Genomic DNA, 19,442 nt, shown 5'->3' with positions numbered 1-19,442 from the left:
CCCGGCAGGCCGGGGGACTGCTTTGGGGAGCCGGACGCTTCCGGCGGAAGTGGCGGCCGCGGGGCGCAGGATGAAGAAGGAGCAGGTGCTGCGCTGCCAGCTGTCCGCCTGGTACCCGCTCTTCAAGCGGCACACCATCCGCAGGTGGGTCCGTCCAGGGTCACTGTGGGGCGGCGCGCCGCGCCGTGGGCTCAGGGCCCCGGACCCCGCTCCTGAGCACAAAATACAGGCCGGCAGTGCTGAGGGAAGCGCCGCACTGTCGGAGGGGCGGTACTGAGGGAGCGCCGCACTGTCGGAGGGGCAGTGCTGAGGGAAGCGCCGCACTGTCAGAGGGGCAGTGCTGAGGGAGTGCAGCACTGTCGGAGGGGCAGTACTGAGGGAAGCGCCGCACTGTCAGAGGGGCAGTGCTGAGGGAGTGCAGCACTGTCGGAGGGGCAGTGCTGAGGGAGTGTCGGAGGGGCAGTGCTGAGGGAGTGTCGGAGGGGCAGTACTGAGAGAGCGCCGCACTGTTGGAGGGGCGGTACTGAGGGAGTGCAGAACTGAGGGAATGCTGCACTGTCGGAGGGCCACACTGTCGGAGGGGCAGTACTGAGGGAGCGCCGCACTGTCGGAGGGGCAGTGCTGAGGGAGCGCCGCACTGTCGGAGGGGCAGTGCTGAGGGAGTGCCGCACTGTCGGAGGGGCAGTACTGAGGGAGCGCCGCACTGTCGGAGGGGCAGTGCTGAGGGAGTGCCGCACTGTCGGAGGGGCAGTGCTGAGGGAGCGCTGCACTGTCGGTGGTGCCGTCTTTCGGATGAGACGTTAAACCGAGGCCCCGTCTGCTCTCTCAGGTGGATGTAAAAGATCCCACGGCACTATTGCGAAGAAGAGCAGGGGAGTTCTCCCCGGTGTCCTGGGGCCAATATTTATCCCTCAATCAACATCACTGAAACAGATTATCTGGTCATCATCACATTGCTGTGTGTGGGAGCTTGCTGTGTGCAAATTGGCTGCTGCGTTTTCCATATTATAACAGTGACTACACCCCAAAACTACTTCATTGCCTGTAAAGCGCTTTGGAACATCGGGTCATCATAAAAGGTGCTATAAAAATGTGGTAAACTGTGGTTATTCCCACTATGTTCCGATGCTATGATGGGACAGTTATGGTGCTAAGAGTACAGGATATACAGCACACAAGCAGACTATTTGATCCAACCAGTCCATATCGGCATTTATGCTCCCATCGAACCTCCTTCCATTTTTCCTCATCTAAATCTATCAGCATAACCCTCTATTCCCTTCTCCCTCACATGCGTATCTAACCGTCCTTAAATGTATCGATACTATTCGCCTCAATCACTCTCTGTGGTAGCGAGTTCCACATTCTCACCCCTCTCTGGGTAAACAAGTTTCTTCTGAATTCCCCATTGGATTAACTTGAATGTCCCAAAATACTGTTGCCCCACCATTGGCTGCTGGGCCTTCAGCTGCCTGGGCCCGAAGCTCTGGAATTCCAGATCCAAACCTCCCTCTGCTCCTTTAAGTTCCTCCTTCAAACACACCTCTTTGACCAAGCTTTTAGTCACCCCTTCTAATATCTCCTCCTTCAGCTTGATGTTGATTTTTATCTGATTATGTTTCTATGAAGCACCTTGGGATGTATTTCTACATTAAAGATGCAGTACCAACGCAAGTTGTTATCAAGGCGTGGGCTGAATGGTGATTTTTCACCACTGACTTGTTCCTTCTGACAACCCAATGCTTATGAGGGCCTGGATTCCCTCACTTTACTAAAAGGGGGTTGAGAGTACAAGAATAAGGAAGTCTTGCTGTGATTTTACAGGGCTTTGGTGAGACCACACCTGGAGTACTGTGCACACTTTGGTCTCTGTACCGAAGGATGATGATACTTGCCTTTGAGGCGGTTCACTAGATTGGTTCCTGTGATGAGAGGATTGTCCTATGAGGAGAGATTGATTAGATTGGGCCTATACTCTCGAGTTCAGAAGAATGAGAGGTGATCTCATTGAAACATGGAAGATTCTGAGAGGGATTGACAGGGTAGCTGCTGAAAGGCTGTTTCCCCCCCGGCTAGAACTAGGGGGCACAGTCTCCAGATAAGAGGTCGGCCACTTAAGACCGATATGAGGAGAAATTTATTTTCTTCAAGGGTTGTGAATCGTTGGAATTCTCTACCCCAGAGGGCTGTGGAGGCTCAATCAATGAGTATATTCAAGACAGAGATGGATAGGCTTATGTCGCGGAACCAACTAGAGAGCTGGCCATCCTAGACTGTGTGATGTGAAATGAGAAGGGACTAATTAGCAATCTTGTTGTGCGAGGCCCCTTGGGGAAGAGTGACCATAATATGATAGAATTCTTCATTAAGATGGAGAGTGACACAGTTAATTCAGAAACTAGGGTCCTAAACTTAAGCAAAGTTAACTTCCAACGGCATGAGGTGTGAATTGGCTAGAATAGACTGGCAAATGATACTTAAAGGGTTGAAGGTAGATAGGCAAAGGCAAACATTTATAGATCACATGGATGAACTTCAGTTGTACATTCCTGTCTGGAGTAAAAATAAAACAGTGAAGATGGCTCAACCGTGGCTAACAAGGGAAATTAAGGATAGTGTTAGATTCAAGGAAGAGGCATATAAATTGGCCAGAAAAAGCAGTAAACCTGAGGACTGGGAGAAATTTAGAATTCAGCAGAGGAGGATAAAGGGTTTAATTGGGAGGGGGAAAATAGAGTACGAGAGGAAGCTTGCCGGGAGAATAAAAACTGACTGCAAAAGCTTCTATAGATATGTGAAGAGAAAGAGATTAGTGAAGACAAACGTAGGTCCCTTGCAGTCGGACTTGGGTGAATTAATAATGGGGAACAAAGAAATGGCAGACCAATTGAACAAATACTTTGGTTCTGTCTTCACGAAGGAAGACACAAATGACCTTCCGGATGTACTAGGGGACCGAGGGTCTAGTGAGAAGGAGGAACTGAAGGATATCCTTATTCGTCAGGAAATTGTGTTGGGGAAATTGATGGGATTGAAGGCCGATAAATCCCGGGGCCTGATTGTCTGCATCCCAGAGTACTTAAGGAGGTGGCCCTAGAAATAGTGGATGCATTGGTGATCATTTTCCAACAGTCTATCGACTCTGGATCAGTTCCTATGGACTGGAGGGTAACAAATGTAACACCACTTTTTAAAAAAGGAGGGAGAGAGAAAACGGGTAATTATAGACCGGTTAGCCTGACATCAGTAGTGGGGAAGATGTTGTAATCAATTATTAAGGTTGAAATAGCAGCGCATTTGGAAAGCAGTGACAGGATCAGTCCAAGTCAGCATGGACTTATGAAAGGGAAATCATGCTTGATGAATCTTCTGGAATTTTTTGAGGATGTAACGAGTAGAATGGACAAGGGAGAACCAGTGGATGTAGTGTATTTGGACTTTCAAAAGGCCTTTGACAAGGTCCCACAAGAGATTGGTGTGCAAAATCAAAGCACATGTTATTGGGGGTAATGTACTGGCAAGGATAGAGAACTGGTTGGCAGACAGGAAGCAGAGAATCGGAATAAACGGATCCTTTTCGGAATGGGAGGCAGTGACTAGTGGAGTGCCGCAGGGCTCAGTGCTGGGACCCCAGCTCTTTACAATATACATTAATGATTTGGATGAAGGAATTAAATGTAATATCTCCAAGTTTGCAGATGACACTAAACTGGGTGACGGTGTGAGCTGTGAGGAGGCTGCAGGGTGACTTGGACAGGTTAGGTGAGTAGGCAAATGCATGGCAGATGCAGCATAATGTGGATAAATGTGAGGTTATCCACTTTGGTGGCAAAAACACGAAGGCAGAATATTATCTGAATGGTGGCAGATTAGGAAAAGGGGAGGTGCAATGAGACCTGGGTGTCATGGTTCATCAGTCATTGAAAGTTGGCATGCAGGTACAGCAGGCGGTGAAGAAGGCAGATGGCATGTTGGCCTTCATAGCTAGGGGTTTTGAGTATAGGAGCAGGGAGGTCTTACTGCAATTGTACAGGGCCTTGGTGAGGCCTCACCTGGAATATTGTGTTCAGTTTTGGTCTCCTAATCTGAGGAAGGACGTTCTTGCTATTGAGGGAGTGCAGCGAAGGTTCACCAGACTGATTCCAGGGCTGGCTGGGCTGACATATGAGGAGAGACTGGATCAACTGGGCCTTTATTCACTGGAGTTTAGAAGGATGAGAGGGGATCTCATAGAAACGTATAAGATTCTGACGGGACGGGACAGGTTAGATGCAGGAAGAATGTTCCCGATGTTGGGGAAGTCCAGAACCAGGGGACACAGTCTAAGGATAAGGGGTAGGCCATTTAGGACTGAGATGAGGAGAAACTTCTTCACGCAGAGAGTTGTTAACCTGTGCAATTCCCTGCCGCAGAGAGTCGTTGATGCCAGTTCATTGGATATATTCAAGAGGGAGTTAGATATGGCCCTTACGGCCAAAGGAATCGAGGGGTATGGAGAGAAAGTGGGAAAGGGGTACTGAGGTGAATGATCAGCCATGATCTTATTGAATGGTGGTGCAGGCTCGAAGGGCCGAATGGCCTGCTCCTGCACCTATTTTCTATGTTTCTGTGATTGAGGGATAAATATTGGCCAGGACGCCGGGGATAACTCCCTTGCTCTTCTTCGAAATAGTGTCATGGGATCTTTTAACTCCACCTGAGAGAGCAGACAGGGCCACGGTTAAACGTCCCATCCAAAAGACGGCACCTCCGACAGTGCAGCACTCCCTCAGCACTGCACTGGGAGTGTCAACACAGCAGGCTGTCGGAGAGATCTGCATTCACCACTTTATAATGCAAGTGCAATAAATAATACAAAAGCTACATAACCTATTGGCATCACACATAGGATAATCATACTGTGTGAGCTTATTTACTAAAAATTGAGAGACAAAAAGACACAAAACCACCGTCGGAAATCTGAAATTGAACCAGAAAATACTGGAAATATCCAGCAGGTCTGAAGAGAAAACATGGGCGATCCTTTTGGGTGTTCTGATTTTAGGAGAGAAGAGGTTAAACTTGTTATATTGAGCGTTTCACCTGGGTTTATTGATGCGGCTCAAGAAATTAAATAAATTAGGGCAAGTCCATCAGCATGCTGTTTGAAGAAGTGGCTCTGCTGGGCTGAGTAACCTGTTCGTGATGCATTCTTATTCTCTGAAGACTGGAAGTGTGTTACAAAGCATAACACGTTTGCATAAGGTCGATTTTAAAAGTCTCATCCTTGTTTTCAAATTCCACCCATGGCCTCCTTGCCCCTCCCTATCTCTGTAATCTCCTCCAGCCCCACAACCACCCCCCCACCCCAAGATGTCTGCGCTCCTCAAATTCTGCCTTCTGTTGCCTGGGCCCCAAGCTCTGGAACTCCCCCCCCCCCCCCCCCCTAAACCTCTCCATTCCTCTATCTCTCTCTCCTCCTTTAAGACACTCCTTAAAATCTACCTCTTTGACCAAGCTTTTGGTAATCTGCCCGAATATCTCCTTATGTGGCTCGGTGTCAAATTTTGGTTGTTAACGCTCCTGTACCTTGGGACGCTTTACTATGTTAAAGCTGCTTCATAAATGCAAGGTGTTGTTGGTGGATGTCATAAATTTGCAATAATAATTGCAGTTTGCAGTCATTCAGATCCCCCCCCCCCCCCCCCCCCCTGCCAGCTTGTAACTTCATGCACATTCCTACAGATCTTTCACAGTGCGCTATTTACCTTTGTGAAGCTATCCATCTCAATTCCACCGTTTGAAGTTTCTGTCTATGGTTACAATGCACGCATTTTTTCCTGTGCAGCACTGTGTTGCAAATAAGGAAGAGATGTATTTCATAAGTGATGTTCGATCAGAGTAAAGTGGGTATCTGCTGAGTACCAGAGAGGGCTTTGTTTTTAAAAAAAAAACAAGATTAGGGCTATTCAATTATAATTTTTTAAATATAAATCTCAGTGAGCGAGAGCTCAACCGGTAGAATGCAAACTAACATAATTTAATTAATTGTATTCTGTTCGAATGGTTGTCATTGGAACTCATTCCATTCTTCCAGTAAGATGTCTTGCTTCTGATTCTTGATGGAGCAAGCTACATGACTGATCAACCTATTCCGATTTACAATATCTGTAACTGGCTTATTTATAAAACATTACTACTTTTTTTTACATTTGTTTTTCATTGTGTAGTCCACCATCCCTTGTTCCAATAAATAGCTTGCTTCTCTTGATCCTGCATCTTGGATCTGTGCAAGAGAGGACAAGGAGGACTTGCCTGTTTCCCCCCCCACCCCCACCGATACTTGTGCAGATGAACTCTGCTCATGGTATCAACTACTGTGTATATAATCAAAAGTAGAACACCTTCCGAGAATCATAGAACAGTACAGCACAGAAGGAGGCCATTCGGCCCATCAAGTCTGCGGCAGCTCTTTCAAAGAGCAATCCAGTCAGTCCCCCTCCCCCGCTCTTTCTCCATATTCCGGCAATTTTTTCTCCAAGTATTTATCCAATTCCCTTTTGAAGGCTGCTATCTAATCTGCATCCGGCAGCACATTCCCAATCCAATTGCTGCCACTGTATTGCACAGTGTGCCAACACGCTGGGCATCCACACAGATTTAATAATTGAGCATGGCTATTTGAATCGTCGCCTGTCACTTTAATTCTCCGCTCCACTCCCACTCTGACCTCTCGATCCTCGTCCTCTTACACTGTTCCAATATGTTTACATCGGATATATAGAAACATAGAAACATAGAAAATAGGTGCAGGAGCAGGCCATTCAGCCCTTCTAGCCTGCACCGCCATTCAATGAGTTCATGGCTGAACATGAAACTTCAGTACCCCCTTCCTGCTTTCTCGCCATAACCCTTGATCCCCCGAGTAGTAAGGACTTCATCTAACTCCCTTTTGAATATATTTAGTGAATTGGCCTCAACTACTTTCTCTGGTAGAGAATTCCACAGGTTCACCACTCTCTGGGTGAAGAAGTTTCTCCTCATCTCGGTCCTAAATGGCTTACCCCTTATCCTCAGACTGTGACCCCTGGTTCTGGACTTCCCCAACATTGGGAACATTCTTTCTGCATCTAACCTGTCTAAACCCGTCAGAATTTTAAACGTTTCTATGAGGTCCCCTCTCATTCTTCTGAACTCCAGTGAATACAAGCCCAGTTGATCCAATCTTTCTTGATAGGTCAGTCCCGCCATCCCGGGAATCAGTCTGGTGAACCTTCGCTGCACTCCCTCAATAGCAAGAATGTCCTTCCTCAAGTTAGGAGACCAAAACTGTACACAATACTCCAGGTGTGGCCTCACCAAGGCCCTGTACAACTGTAGCAACACCTCCCTGCCCCTGTATTCAAATCCCCTCGCTATGAAGGCCAACATGCCATTTGCTTTCTTAACCGCCTGCTGTACCTGCATGCCAACCTTCAATGACTGATGTACCATGACACCCAGGTCTCGTTGCACCTTCCCTTTTCCTAATCTGTCACCATTCAGATAATAGTCTGTCTCTCTGTTTTTACCACCAAAGTGGATAACCTCACATTTATCCACATTATACTTCATCTGCCATGCATTTGCCCACTCACCTAACCTATCCAAGTCACTCTGCAGCCTAATAGCATCCTCCTCGCAGCTCACACTGCCACCCAACTTAGTATCATCCGCAAATTTGGAGATACTGCATTTAATCCCCTCGTCTAAATCATTAATGTACAATGTATGGCCCAGAAACAGGCCATTCAGTCCCACCAGTCCATGCCGGCGTTTATGCTTCACTCGAGCCTCCTCCCGTCTTTCCTCATCTAAATCTATCAGCATAACCCTCTATTCCCTTCTCCCTCATATGTTAATCTAACCACCCTTTAAATGCATCGATACTATTCACCTCAACCACTCCCTGTGGTAGCGAGTTCCACATTCTCACCACTCTTTGGGTAAAGAAGTTTCTTCTGAATTCCCCATTTGATTTCTTGGTGACAATCTTATATTGACAGCCTCTAGTTATGCTCTTCTCCACAAGTAGAAACATTCTCTCTCTACCCACTCTATTAAAATCTTTCATAATTTTAAAGACCTCTATTAGGTCACCCTCAGCCTTCTCTTTTCAATAGAAAACAGACCCTACCTGTTCATCCTTTCCTGATAGGTGTACCTTCGCATTTCTGGTAAACTCGAGGAACAGTATCTCATCTTTTAAATCGCTGGAGAAATACCACCAACAGTGTCTCCGCAAGATCCTGCAAATCCCCTGGGAGGATAGATGCACCAATGTCAGTGTTCTCGGTCAGGCCAACATCCCCAGCATCAAAGCACTGACCACACTCAACCAGCTCCGTTTTCCGCATGCCTGACACAAGACTCCCAAAGCAGGCGCTCTACTCGGAACTCCTACACGGCAGGCGAGCCCCAGGTGGGCAGAGGAAGCATTTCAAGGACACCCTCAAAGCCTCCTTGGTAAAGTGTAACATCCCCACCGACACCTGGGAGTCCCCGGCCAAAGACCACCCTAAGTGGAGGAAGTGCATCCGGGAGGGCATGGAGTATCTCGAGTCTCGTCGCCGAGAGCATGCAGAAATCAAGCGCAGGCAGCGGAAGGAGCGTGCGGCAAACCTGTCCCACCCACCCTGTAGGGGGTGGTCTCGGGGGTCAGGTTTACTGCTGACCTTCTGAGCGGTTCGAATCGCTCCCACTCCCTGGGTTCTAGACTTTGGATTTATTTGGGGATGTGACAGAGTGCAAGAGACAACTGGTTTTGGTGCAAAGAACTTTGATTTTATTAAGGTAAAGAAAGTACAATGTCAAAACATACAATCACTAGAATAAGAGACACTTCATCACACGTTCAAAAGGGGTTACAGAAAATAATACACCTCCCACCTCCCAATGCTCTGACTAGGTTGAACTCCAGAGCAAACCAGGATTATGCTCACCAATCCTTTTATTATCAGTTGGCGGTGGTTCGCGGTTTTGGGGTTTGCTGGACTCTAGGTTCTGCTCGCCGTACCCCGAACGTCGTGGAAGACTTCTTACTGCATAGTCTTTAGTTGGGTGGTGTCCGCTGATGCGGTAGGGCGCGTATTGGATCTATGGGGTGAGTACCCACTTTCTTCCGTCAGTAGGTTTTAAGTTCTTTTAGGTAATGTTTCACCTGTTGGTAGCTAGGCACAGATTGTGGAGTGGAAACTTGCGAATCTTCGGTTTCTTCTTGAGGAACTCTGTTCTTAGAATTTGCTGATCGCGGTGGTTTCGATATTACCACGTTGGCTGTGGTCAGTAGATGCCGCGATGGCGATGTCCAAAGTCACTGGGACTGCTTTTCTCTGCCTTGATGATCTTCCTTCCTCGGTAGCAGAGCAGTGTGGCCCAGGAGTGTCGTCGAGGCTGAAGAGGTTGATTTAAGGCTGCTGTGGTGCTCGTTTTTCTCAACCCGTAAAACCAAGGCCCCAGTTATACTTTGGGAGTCGTTCTAATCTGTGCGCCGAATCAGCCCTGATTCTTTGTCTTAATTTTGGCAGACTCGTTAATGGTAACTTGTTTCGGATGTGTCGATCTGTCGAATTTGTTTCTCGATCAGGAAATTAGTTTTGGTATTTGCGGTGTCTGCCTAGGCCTGGGTTTTCCATGAGGGCTGGATGGGCCATTAACATTATGTATGCGCTGCATGGGTTTCCTGCTTGGAGCTATGGCTGGCTATCTCTGGGTTGATTGTTGCGATGTTAATGTCTCCTGGGGAGAAGGGTTTTTGAGTTTACACAATTCTCCAGACAATTTGTTTAGCTTCAATACCCCAGACGGTTTCAATACCCAAAGACTGGCTTCTGTAGAGGCTATTTGTTCCTCAGTTTTGCAGTCCTTTTCCACACGGACCCAATATGCCTTTTAAAATCCCAAACTTGGTTAAAACTCGTAGTTTCTTCCACGTGCATTTTAGGATCTCAAACTTTCTGACTGATAGTCCCAAATCAAATTTCCTTTCCAATGAGTCCAAACACTGGGTGGGGTGGGTCCCATGAATTTTGCAATCTTACAACCCGTTCCTTCAACCACTGTCTGTCCCACTGTGACAGAGACTGTAATTGCCATATTGGACTGTACAGTCACCTGAGAACTCAATTTTAGAGTGGAAGCAAGTCTTCCTTGATTTCAGGGAACTGCTTATGATGATGAATGAGACACTTTAGAGCCTTTTGGACTCGACATCGAGTTCAACAATTTCAGACCATAACCTCTGCCCCTATTTGTTCACATGGCAGCTGCTGATGATTCTACCATTCCCATTCACACCCGATCTACACCCATCTTTTGCTGCTTCACTTGTCCCATTACCATCTCCTTTTGCCTCGCACCATCATCCCTTTTGTCATTTAATCACTCCTGCCTTCCACCCTATCACAGTCCTTCCCTTTTGTTCTTTCCTCCCCCACCCTGCCTCTCTACTTGCTTAAAAACCTGTTACATCTCTAACTTATTCCAGTTCTGACGAAGGGTCATCGACCTGAAACGTTAGCTCTGTTTCTCTCTCCACAGCTGCTGCCTGACCCACTGAGTGTCTCTAGCATTTTCGGTTTTTATTTTATGACGATTTGAATGGTGCCCTGGATTTGGCAATGGAATAGTTTTTTTTACCTATGGGACCTGGGTTTAAATCAAGCTCAGACTAATGGGCTGAAAGTCACTTGAGCAACCTTAACCCATTTCTACACAGTATGGATTCATAGCATCAGGGGGCACACATTGGCACTCTCAGAGCTCTTGTGGGAACTAGAAAGAAAGATTTGCATTTATGCAACACCTTTCACAACCACCGGACATCACAAAACACTTTACAGCCAATGAAGTACCTTTTGGAGTGTAGTCACTGTTGTCATCATCATCATCATCATAGGCAGTCCCTCGAAGTGAGGATGACTTGCTTCCACACCAAAAAGGGATGAGTTCACAGGTGTTTCAATGAAGGACCTAATATTCCAGATCTCGAACTATATCGTGAAGAGTGGAAGATGCCTGTGCGTGGATTTTTTTTAGCGTGGATTTTTTTAACGTGGAGTGGCCGTTGCACACCAGCCACCACACGGGCTTGACAGAGCTAGGTCTTGGTCCAGTGGCAAGGATTACCCAAGACTAACTGGAGACCAGCTCCGCTGCTGCAGGAGGGCGATGGCCACGAAGCCAGGTCGCTGATTGCAGTGCGGGCAGGCACAGCAGGAGGGGCGAAGGAGCAGCAAGAATTTGTGGAGGGAAGTGACCGGGGCCCAGGAGAGGCAAGAATCTGTGGCCCAGAAGAGGCGAGGGCCCAGGGGCAGCACGGGCCAGCCCACACTGCAATATGTGTGCGCAGTAGGTCCATGCAGCAGAGCTGGTCACTGTAGTAATGTAGGAAACGCGGCAGCCAATTTGCACACGGCAAGCTCCCACAAACAGCAATGCGATAATGACCAGATAATCTGTTTTTGTTCTGTTGATTGAGGGATAAATATTGGCCAGGACACCGAGCATAACTCCCCTGCCGTTCTTCACAATGGTGCCATGGGATCTTTTACATCCACCTGTGAGGGCAGACGGGGCCTCGGTTTAACATCATAGTGGTCCAGTTGGGACTGTTCTGGAGCTGAAGTTGAATATGTTGGGTCAGGGTAGTAGCAAGTTGGTCTGATCTATATTATACTTGGGCTGGAAGTGTTCACTGCCGACTTAAAAGGCAAGAAGGGAAAGTAATAATGTGCCCAGCAGTGATTGTAGTTTTAAACACTCTTCTGTTGTTCACTTGAGTAGTAACGAATTCACTCTTGTGGTTATAATCGCTTTTTTTTCTACTTTAATATAAATACAATCTAAAAGCGGAGTATAATTTGTTGAGTATAACACAATTTACAAGCAGAGTTTTGTCAGCAGATATGAATGTTGGCAGACATGCATCCTTGTACGTTTCTATCTTCCAAAGCTTAAAACAAAAGCTGCTTTTTTAATACACTTTTCTCCTTTTGAAACTGGAACTAGCATTGCCTTATATGGTAGTCTCTGATCAAGGCAGTGTCCTTCAGCCGATTCTTACGCACACAAGTTTACATTTCTCTCCAATATGCTTACACCATTTCTCTCCAATATGCTTTCACATAAGTTGCAGTGACCTTGTGACCGTAACGGTTGGAATCTAAGCATTCTATTATGGCACCACCATAAACATCCCAAGACCTTGCTTCAATCTTGAACATCAGTTGTTGCTCAGGTGATCTGTCATTTCTTTTTCTCCCTCTGTCTCGCTCTCTCTGGGCTCAATTTTGCACAACCAAGGTAAGTGCGGCGACTTTGCGCACTGGAAATGGCGTCGGAAAAAAGTCACCCCGTTCTGGCCGCTCTTCTGAGTCCCCGGAGTCCCAGCGTGGCGTGCATTGTGAAGTGGGGGGGCAGAGCAACAGGCCAGCGCCGAAAGCACTGCCGACAGCTGCACGCATGCGCTGTGAAGTCTGCGCGCATGCTCCTGCCCTCCCAGCGTGTCCTGCGGGATGTGAGCAGGACTCGATGCTCGCAGGCCCTATCCCCGGCCAAGTGGCCTCCCGCACTGGCCGGCCCGCTGAGTTCCCGGGCCGAGGTAGGACTTGAGTTTTATTTTTTATTTATTGATGGTTGTGCTTGAGAGTTTTGATTGGGGTGGGGGGAGAAAGAAAGAGTGTTTGGGGGGGAGGGTAACTTAAAAAAAACTTGATTCTGGCATAAAGGTTGGACTTCTATTTTTTATTTGTTATTGATTGATTGCTTATTACTTTTTGTGGTTTGCTTAGTGCTTTGTAAGTCTTGGTGCTTTAAATGTTCTAACCTGCGCTGACTTCTTAACTGCCCGCAATGTTTTTCAGAGCTGGCCACATACGCTGACCTAAGTTGATTTGGAGTAAACTTTAACTGGCCAAAGTGGCAGAAATGGCCAAAACTGGCGTAAGTGTCTGGGAACGCCCCGTCCCCTTTTGGAAAAAAAAACAGAACTAAAAAAAAATCGTACCTAACTGACTTACTCTGGAGCAAATTTTTTAACTTATGCCAGAAAAAACAACTTACTCCAAAAAAATTGATGCAAGTCATGGCCAAAATTGGCCCTTTCTCTGTGTGTGAGTGTGCGAGTGTGTGTATCTCTCTCTCGCTCTCTCTGGCTCTCTTCGCGCCCTCTCTCTGGCGCTCTCTCTGGCGCTCTCTCTGGCGCTCTCTCTGGCGCTCTCTCTGGCGCTCTCTCTGGCTCGCTCTCTCTGGCTCGCTCTCTGGCTCGCTCTCTGGCTCGCTCTCTGGCTCGCTCTCTGGCTCGCCCCCTCTCTGGCTCGCTCTCTGGCTCGCCCCCTCTCTGGCTCGCTCTCTCTCTCGCTCTCTGGCTCTCTCTCTCTCGCTCGCTCTCTGGCTCTCTCTCTCTCGCTCGCTCTCTGGCTCTCTCTCTCTCGCTCGCTCTCTGGCTCTCTCTCTCTCTCTCGCTCGCTCTCTGGCTCTCTCTCTCTCGCTCGCTCTCTGGCTCTCTCTCTCTCGCTCGCTCTCTGGCTCTCTCTCTCTCGCTCGCTCTCTGGCTCTCTCTCTCTCGCTCGCTCTCTGGCTCTCTCTCTCTCGCCCCCTCTCTGGCTCGCTCTCTCTCTCGCTCTCTGGCTCTCTCTCTCTCGCTCGCTCTCTGGCTCTCTCTCTCTCGCTCGCTCTCTGGCTCTCTCTCTCTCTCGCTCGCTCTCTGGCTCTCTCTCTCTCTCGCTCGCTCTCTGGCTCTCTCTCTCTCGCTCGCTCTCTGGCTCTCTCTCTCTCGCTCGCTCTCTGGCTCTCTCTCTCTCGCTCGCTCTCTGGCTCTCTCTCTCTCGCTCGCTCTCTGGCTCTCTCTCTCGCTCGCTCTCTGGCTCTCTCTCTCTCGCTCGCTCTCTGGCTCTCTCTCTCTCGCTCGCTCTCTGGCTCTCTCTCTCTCGCTCGCTCTCTGGCTCTCTCTCTCTGGCTCGCTCTCTGGCTCTCGCTCTCTCTCGCTCTCTCTCGCTCTCTCTCGCTCTCGCTCGCTCTCTCTCGCTCGCTCTCGCTCGCTCTCGCTCGCTCTCGCTCGCTCTCGCTCGCTCGCTCTCGCTCGCTCTCGCTCGCTCTCTCTGGCTCTCGCTCGCTCTCTCTTTTCAACCAGGTCCTGAATTCTATGCTCATATTGCGAAAGCATTTCTTTCCCTGGTATAGGCGGCAATATTTTCCTGCATACGAACTTATTCATGCATTGTGGCTGGATCCTCTGATAAAAATTCCCCATGTGTCATATTACACAAGTATTTGTTAAATATTATGCTGTATTGGCAATTTATTAATGTGCTAGATCTTTTCTAACCCAGTGTATTGTGTGCTGCCTGGATCGTCACTCTTGTAGAAATTCTGTGTACAATAGCGACTGGACACATACAAAGAAAACGGGAGCTCAGCACCTCCTAATTCCCCAGCGCAGTCGAGAATGTTTCCCAATTAATAAGTAAAGGCTGGGTTGATTTTTCTTTTTTAAAGTGGTCATGCAAAATGAGCAGCAATTGGTATTTAATCAGGCTGTTAGGCATGTGGATTAATTGGAGCGCTCAAACCACTTCAATAGAAGTAGAACCAAATTGCAAGCCAGTATTCTAAATTGGTGGATGATAACAACTTGGGGGGGGTGGGGGGGGGATAGTCCGTACTGAGGAGGACTGCCAAAAAATTACAGGAGGATGTTAATAAACTTGCGGAATGGGCAAATCATTGGCCAATGAAGTTCAACACAGATAAATGAGGTATTACATTTTGGTAGGAAGAATAGGGACGTCACTTATTACTTGGAAGGTGCGAGTCTGGGATATATACAAGATAGTCACCAAGAAATCCAATCGGAAATTCAGAAGAAACTTCTTTACCCAGAGAGTGGTGAGAATGTGGAACTCGCTACCACAGGGAGTGGTTGAGGCGAATAGTATCTGTTGTGTATCTATAACGCATGCACTCCCATGTTCTGCCACCAGGGAGCACACCCCCTGAAGTCCCAAGGGATCCCAGGATCCCTAAGGCCTGTTCCTCACTCTGGAGTGTCTTAATAAAGACAGAGGTCACTGTTACTTTAACCTCCCTGTGTGCAGCCTCATCTGTGTTAGGAACACAATAGTATCGATGCATTTAAGGGGAGGCTGGACAAGCGTATGAGGGCGAAGGGAATAGAGGGTTATGCTGAGTTAGATGAGGAAAGACTGGAGGAGGCTCGAGTGGAGTATAAACGCCGGCATGGACTGGTTGGGCCGAACGGCCTGTTTCTGTGTCGTATATCCGATATATTCTGACAGTGTCCTTTTTAGTAAACTAGCAGGACAAGGCAATACAGGCAAAGGGAAAAGCAAGATTTGTGCAGTTAAACTCAATTTGTTTCTCTCACGGCCCAAATATATGGGCAGAAATTCGTTTCTCGGCGATATTTTTTCGCCAAAATTACCGTTATCGCAACGCTTTCGCTATGAGGCCGGAAATTCAAGGTTTAATTTGTGCAGCGGTAAAAATCGGCGTCGCACGAGGATTCGCGGCGCGAGCCGCCATCCTCGCCAGCTTTAGTCCGAGGCTGATACCGCTGCGTGTTGGGCCTAGTGAGGGCGGGAAAACACCTGAAAATAAATTGGGGGGCAAAAAAAACATTTACGAAACATTTACAAGAAACTTATCCAGTGAATCGCTGCAAAAGAATTAAAAAATAAAAACTTTTAACTTAGCTTTTTTTTTGCAGGTTTTCATACTTACCGCTGCTCCCAGGGCTGCAACGCAGCTTTTGCCCAGGCGGTCTTTTTCGCGCTAAATACGGATGCGCACAGAGCCAAATTTTTGGCTAAAGCGATATTTCGAGTCTTGCACGGCGGCGCTCCTCTCTCCAGCGTGATTTGAAAAGCGCCGACACAAAAGTCACCGAATTTTCTGCCGACCGAAAAAAGGTGGAATAGCACCAAAAACCCGCTCGCAAAATCACCAAATTTCTAGCCCATTGTTTCTTTGAAAATAAAGTGAACCTGCTTCAGAGTAGTGTTAGCTTATTAAGAATCTGAAGCTTGTGGTCTTTCTTCACTGAACGATCTGGACGTACATGTGACCTTTTAAGTTGTTGACATATGTTTCTCGTTTTTACAGTGTTATTCTTCCACTGCCGCAAAATGTAATCGATTATTTGCTGGATGATGGGACGCTGGTGGTTTCTGGACGGTAAGAATGAATCTCTGGGTGTTTGTAGCAAATGTTTCGCTTTTGTTATAGAGTCATAGAAATTTACAGCACAGAAGGAGGCCATTCGGCCCATCGTGTCCACGCCGGCCGACAAAGAGCTATCCAGCTTAATCCCACTTTCCAGCTCTCGGTCCGTAGCCCTGTTGGTTTTTTGTAGTGGGGTGCTGCAGTACGGTAGAAAAGACAAATTTCAAAATGTGGGATTCATGATGACCTAAAATATTACAAAACCATCTAAATTCAAAAGCTAGATTACATTTTTCTGGTGGAACAGAATTTACTTGTTAATTAATCGGTATATAACCTTGATACTACAGAAAACCTGAAAAAAGATCAGTAATTCAAAAGAGGAATCCAATTGTTTTTTAAAAAAAAAAATATCCACAACTTTTTTTGCAAACTTAACCAAGCATATGACGTTTTTCAGTGACAACAGGAATTAGTCACTATGAGCACAAAATGAGAGATTGCAGCCAGTTTTTCACTCAAACCATTCACAGGAGAAACTTCAATTTCCAAACACTTTTTACAGGGAATTGCAGTATGTGTTCAGTTTAAATAATAGCGCAGAACATGCTGGTCAGACGTGATGAGGGAGTACATCAACTTCTACTTCGTGTGAGCCATGACTCAACGGCAGCACTCTTGCCTCTGAGTCAGATTATCGTGAGTTCGTCCCACTCCAGAGACTTGAGCACATAAATCTAGGCTGACACTCCCAGTGCAGTGCTGAAGGAGCGCTGCACTGTCGGAGGTGCTGTCTTTCGGATGAGATGTTAAACCGAGGCCCCGTCTGCTCTCTCGGGTGGATGTAAAAGATCCCAGGGCACTATTTCGAAGAAGAGCAGAGGGGTTATCCCCGGTGTCCTGGGGCCAATATTTATCCCTCAATCAACATCACTAAAACAGATTATCTGGTCATTATCACGTTGTTGTTTGTGGGAGCTTGCTGTGCGCAAATTGGCTGCCGTGTTTCCCCCATTACAACAGTGACTACACTCCAAAAGTACTTCATTGGCTGTAAAGCGCTTTAGGACATCCTGAGGTGGTGAAAGGCACTATAGAAATGCAAATTTTTTTCTTCAACACACTGCTGATCACTTGTGGTCAGTAAAGAGCAGTATGTTTACCAACTTTGCAGGGTTAAAGATTTTGACTCAGCAATTAATTTTGAGACTTAATTTTATTTTAAGTTAATTGTGGTTTAATTCTCTCGCTTTTATTTCCAATAGATTGGGTGTTTACAGACTATAAGAAATATAATTAATTTCTCGTTTTGATGATGAAGGAAGAAGCGTTCTGATGGGTCCTTGTATATCTGGTGGTGCCATTTGCTACTAATACAATTACTGTGGTTCAGAATGTGCTGCTGAATTCCATTTCACGCCTCTACAAATAATTAGGGTTTATGGGAAAGTAACATGTTTGGATTCCTGGATTGATTTGCTTAAAAGCTGTTAGTTTGCAGAATGCATCAAATCAAACAATTCTGAAAAGTATAGTGCTTGCTGGCCCCCTTGGGGGAAAAATCTGGTGGGGACTCCGTGAGTAAACATTCCTGATTTTTGTTTCACAAGAGATCGTTTTCACTTGTTTCAGGAATGAAGTCGCAAGTTGTTCCCGTGCAGATGACGGCAGTGATGAGGAACGGGATGTACAGGTCAGTATTGTGTATTCTTTAACTGAACAGTATTTGTTTCCGTATTAAATGCTCTGATGCAATGGTTTATTATATGAGAATGTTTGCAAGGTAACCACTTGTGTTTCTTTCATGTAGTGGTCAGATGATGAGAATGTGACAACACTTACGGTAAGAGGTGTATTTGCATATATGTAGCTGTGATATTTGGGTTTAATATCATTTAGAATTTATAGAATAGTACATAGAAACATAGAAAATAGGTGCAGGAGTAGGCCATTCGGCCCTTCGAGCCTGCACCACCATTCAATATGATCATGGCTGATCATGCAACTTCAGTACCCCATTCCTGCTTTCTCTCCGTGCCCCTTGATCCCTTTAGCCCCTTGATCCCTTCAGCACAGAAGGAGGCCATTCGGCCCATTGAGTCTGCGCCGGCTCTTTCGAAGAGCATTCCAGTCAGTCCCCCTCCCCCGCTCTTTCCCCATATCCCGGCAATTTTTTCTCCTTCAAATATTTATCCAATTCCCTTTCGGAGGGGACTATTGAATCTGTATCCACCGCCCTATCAGGCAGCGCATTCCAAATCTTAACCACTCCTTGCGTAAAAAAGCTTTTCCTCCTGTTCACTCTGGTTCTTTTGCCAATCACCTTAAATCTGTGCCCTCCGGTTATCGATTTATCAGTAAGCTTTTATTTTAGGACATGACAGGGAAGGTTAATTAGGTGAAAGGCAGTGGGATTGTAGCTTTTATTGCTGTACTTAATTTTTAGTAATTTAGATATTGTGCTGTTTCCTAACCCAGAGGCAGCAAAGTCCACTTTGTATAATTTTTAACTATAATTTTCCATGCTTTAGTCTATCAAATTTACATAAAACTAAATGTGGATTTCTTTAATATAAAATGAAGGATATTGTATTAATCAAGAATTAAGTAAACTATTACACTGCACTTTAAAAATTAATTAAAAGCTTTACTGAAGTGGAACAAATCGTGGGTTTGGGGTTAAATGTATTTTAGTTTTGGTGTTTTGTTCACACTTGAATTTAACCTTTGTGCATTTCTGTTTTAATATGTAGGCTCCAGAATTCCCAGATTTTGCAGCGAAAGTACAGGAAGCTATAAACTCACTAGGAGGCAGTGTTTTCCCAAAGCTTAATTGGAGCTCACCAAGGGTAAGAAACCTGGGCCAGAAATACTGCTTGTTTTGGAAGGTTTTGCTGCCAGTCTCTCTCAAAGTTAGTTCCATGCAGTTCAGCTGCAATCGCCCTTAAGGAAAACTTTGAATGAAATGCAGATGTATAGCAAATTTAGAGTATGGTAACATAGTGGTAATGTTACTGGGCTAGTAATCCAGAGGCTTGGACTAATGATTCAGAGACGCGAGTTAAAATCCCACTATGGCAGCTGGGGAATATAAATTCAGTTAATTAAATTAACTGGAATAAAAGGCTTGTGTCAGTAATGGTGACCATGAAACTACCGGATTGTCGTTAAAAATCCATTGGGTTCACTCATGTCCTTTCGGGAAGGAAATTTGCAGTCCTTACCCGGTCTGGCCGATTTGT

The 19,442-nt window shown here is 46.5% G+C and overlaps 1 protein-coding gene across 1 annotated transcript in view; it reads left to right on the top strand.

The window, feature by feature from the left end:
• Positions 1-35: 35 nt before the first annotated feature.
• cdc123 (cell division cycle 123 homolog (S. cerevisiae)) overlaps positions 36-19,442 on the top strand; it is a 52,327-nt gene continuing 32,920 nt past the window's right edge. The window contains exons 1-5 of the mRNA XM_070897101.1: positions 36-144; positions 16,141-16,212; positions 17,833-17,893; positions 18,011-18,043; positions 18,954-19,049. Of these exons, the coding sequence (XP_070753202.1) occupies positions 71-144; positions 16,141-16,212; positions 17,833-17,893; positions 18,011-18,043; positions 18,954-19,049 (336 nt within the window). The 5' untranslated portion in view covers positions 36-70. The remainder of the gene's footprint in view (positions 145-16,140; positions 16,213-17,832; positions 17,894-18,010; positions 18,044-18,953; positions 19,050-19,442) is intronic.

Source organism: Pristiophorus japonicus, chromosome 13, assembly GCF_044704955.1.
Source record: "Pristiophorus japonicus isolate sPriJap1 chromosome 13, sPriJap1.hap1, whole genome shotgun sequence".
Lineage (NCBI taxonomy): Eukaryota > Metazoa > Chordata > Chondrichthyes > Pristiophoridae > Pristiophorus > Pristiophorus japonicus.
This window is presented reverse-complemented; position numbering and strand designations above follow the sequence as displayed.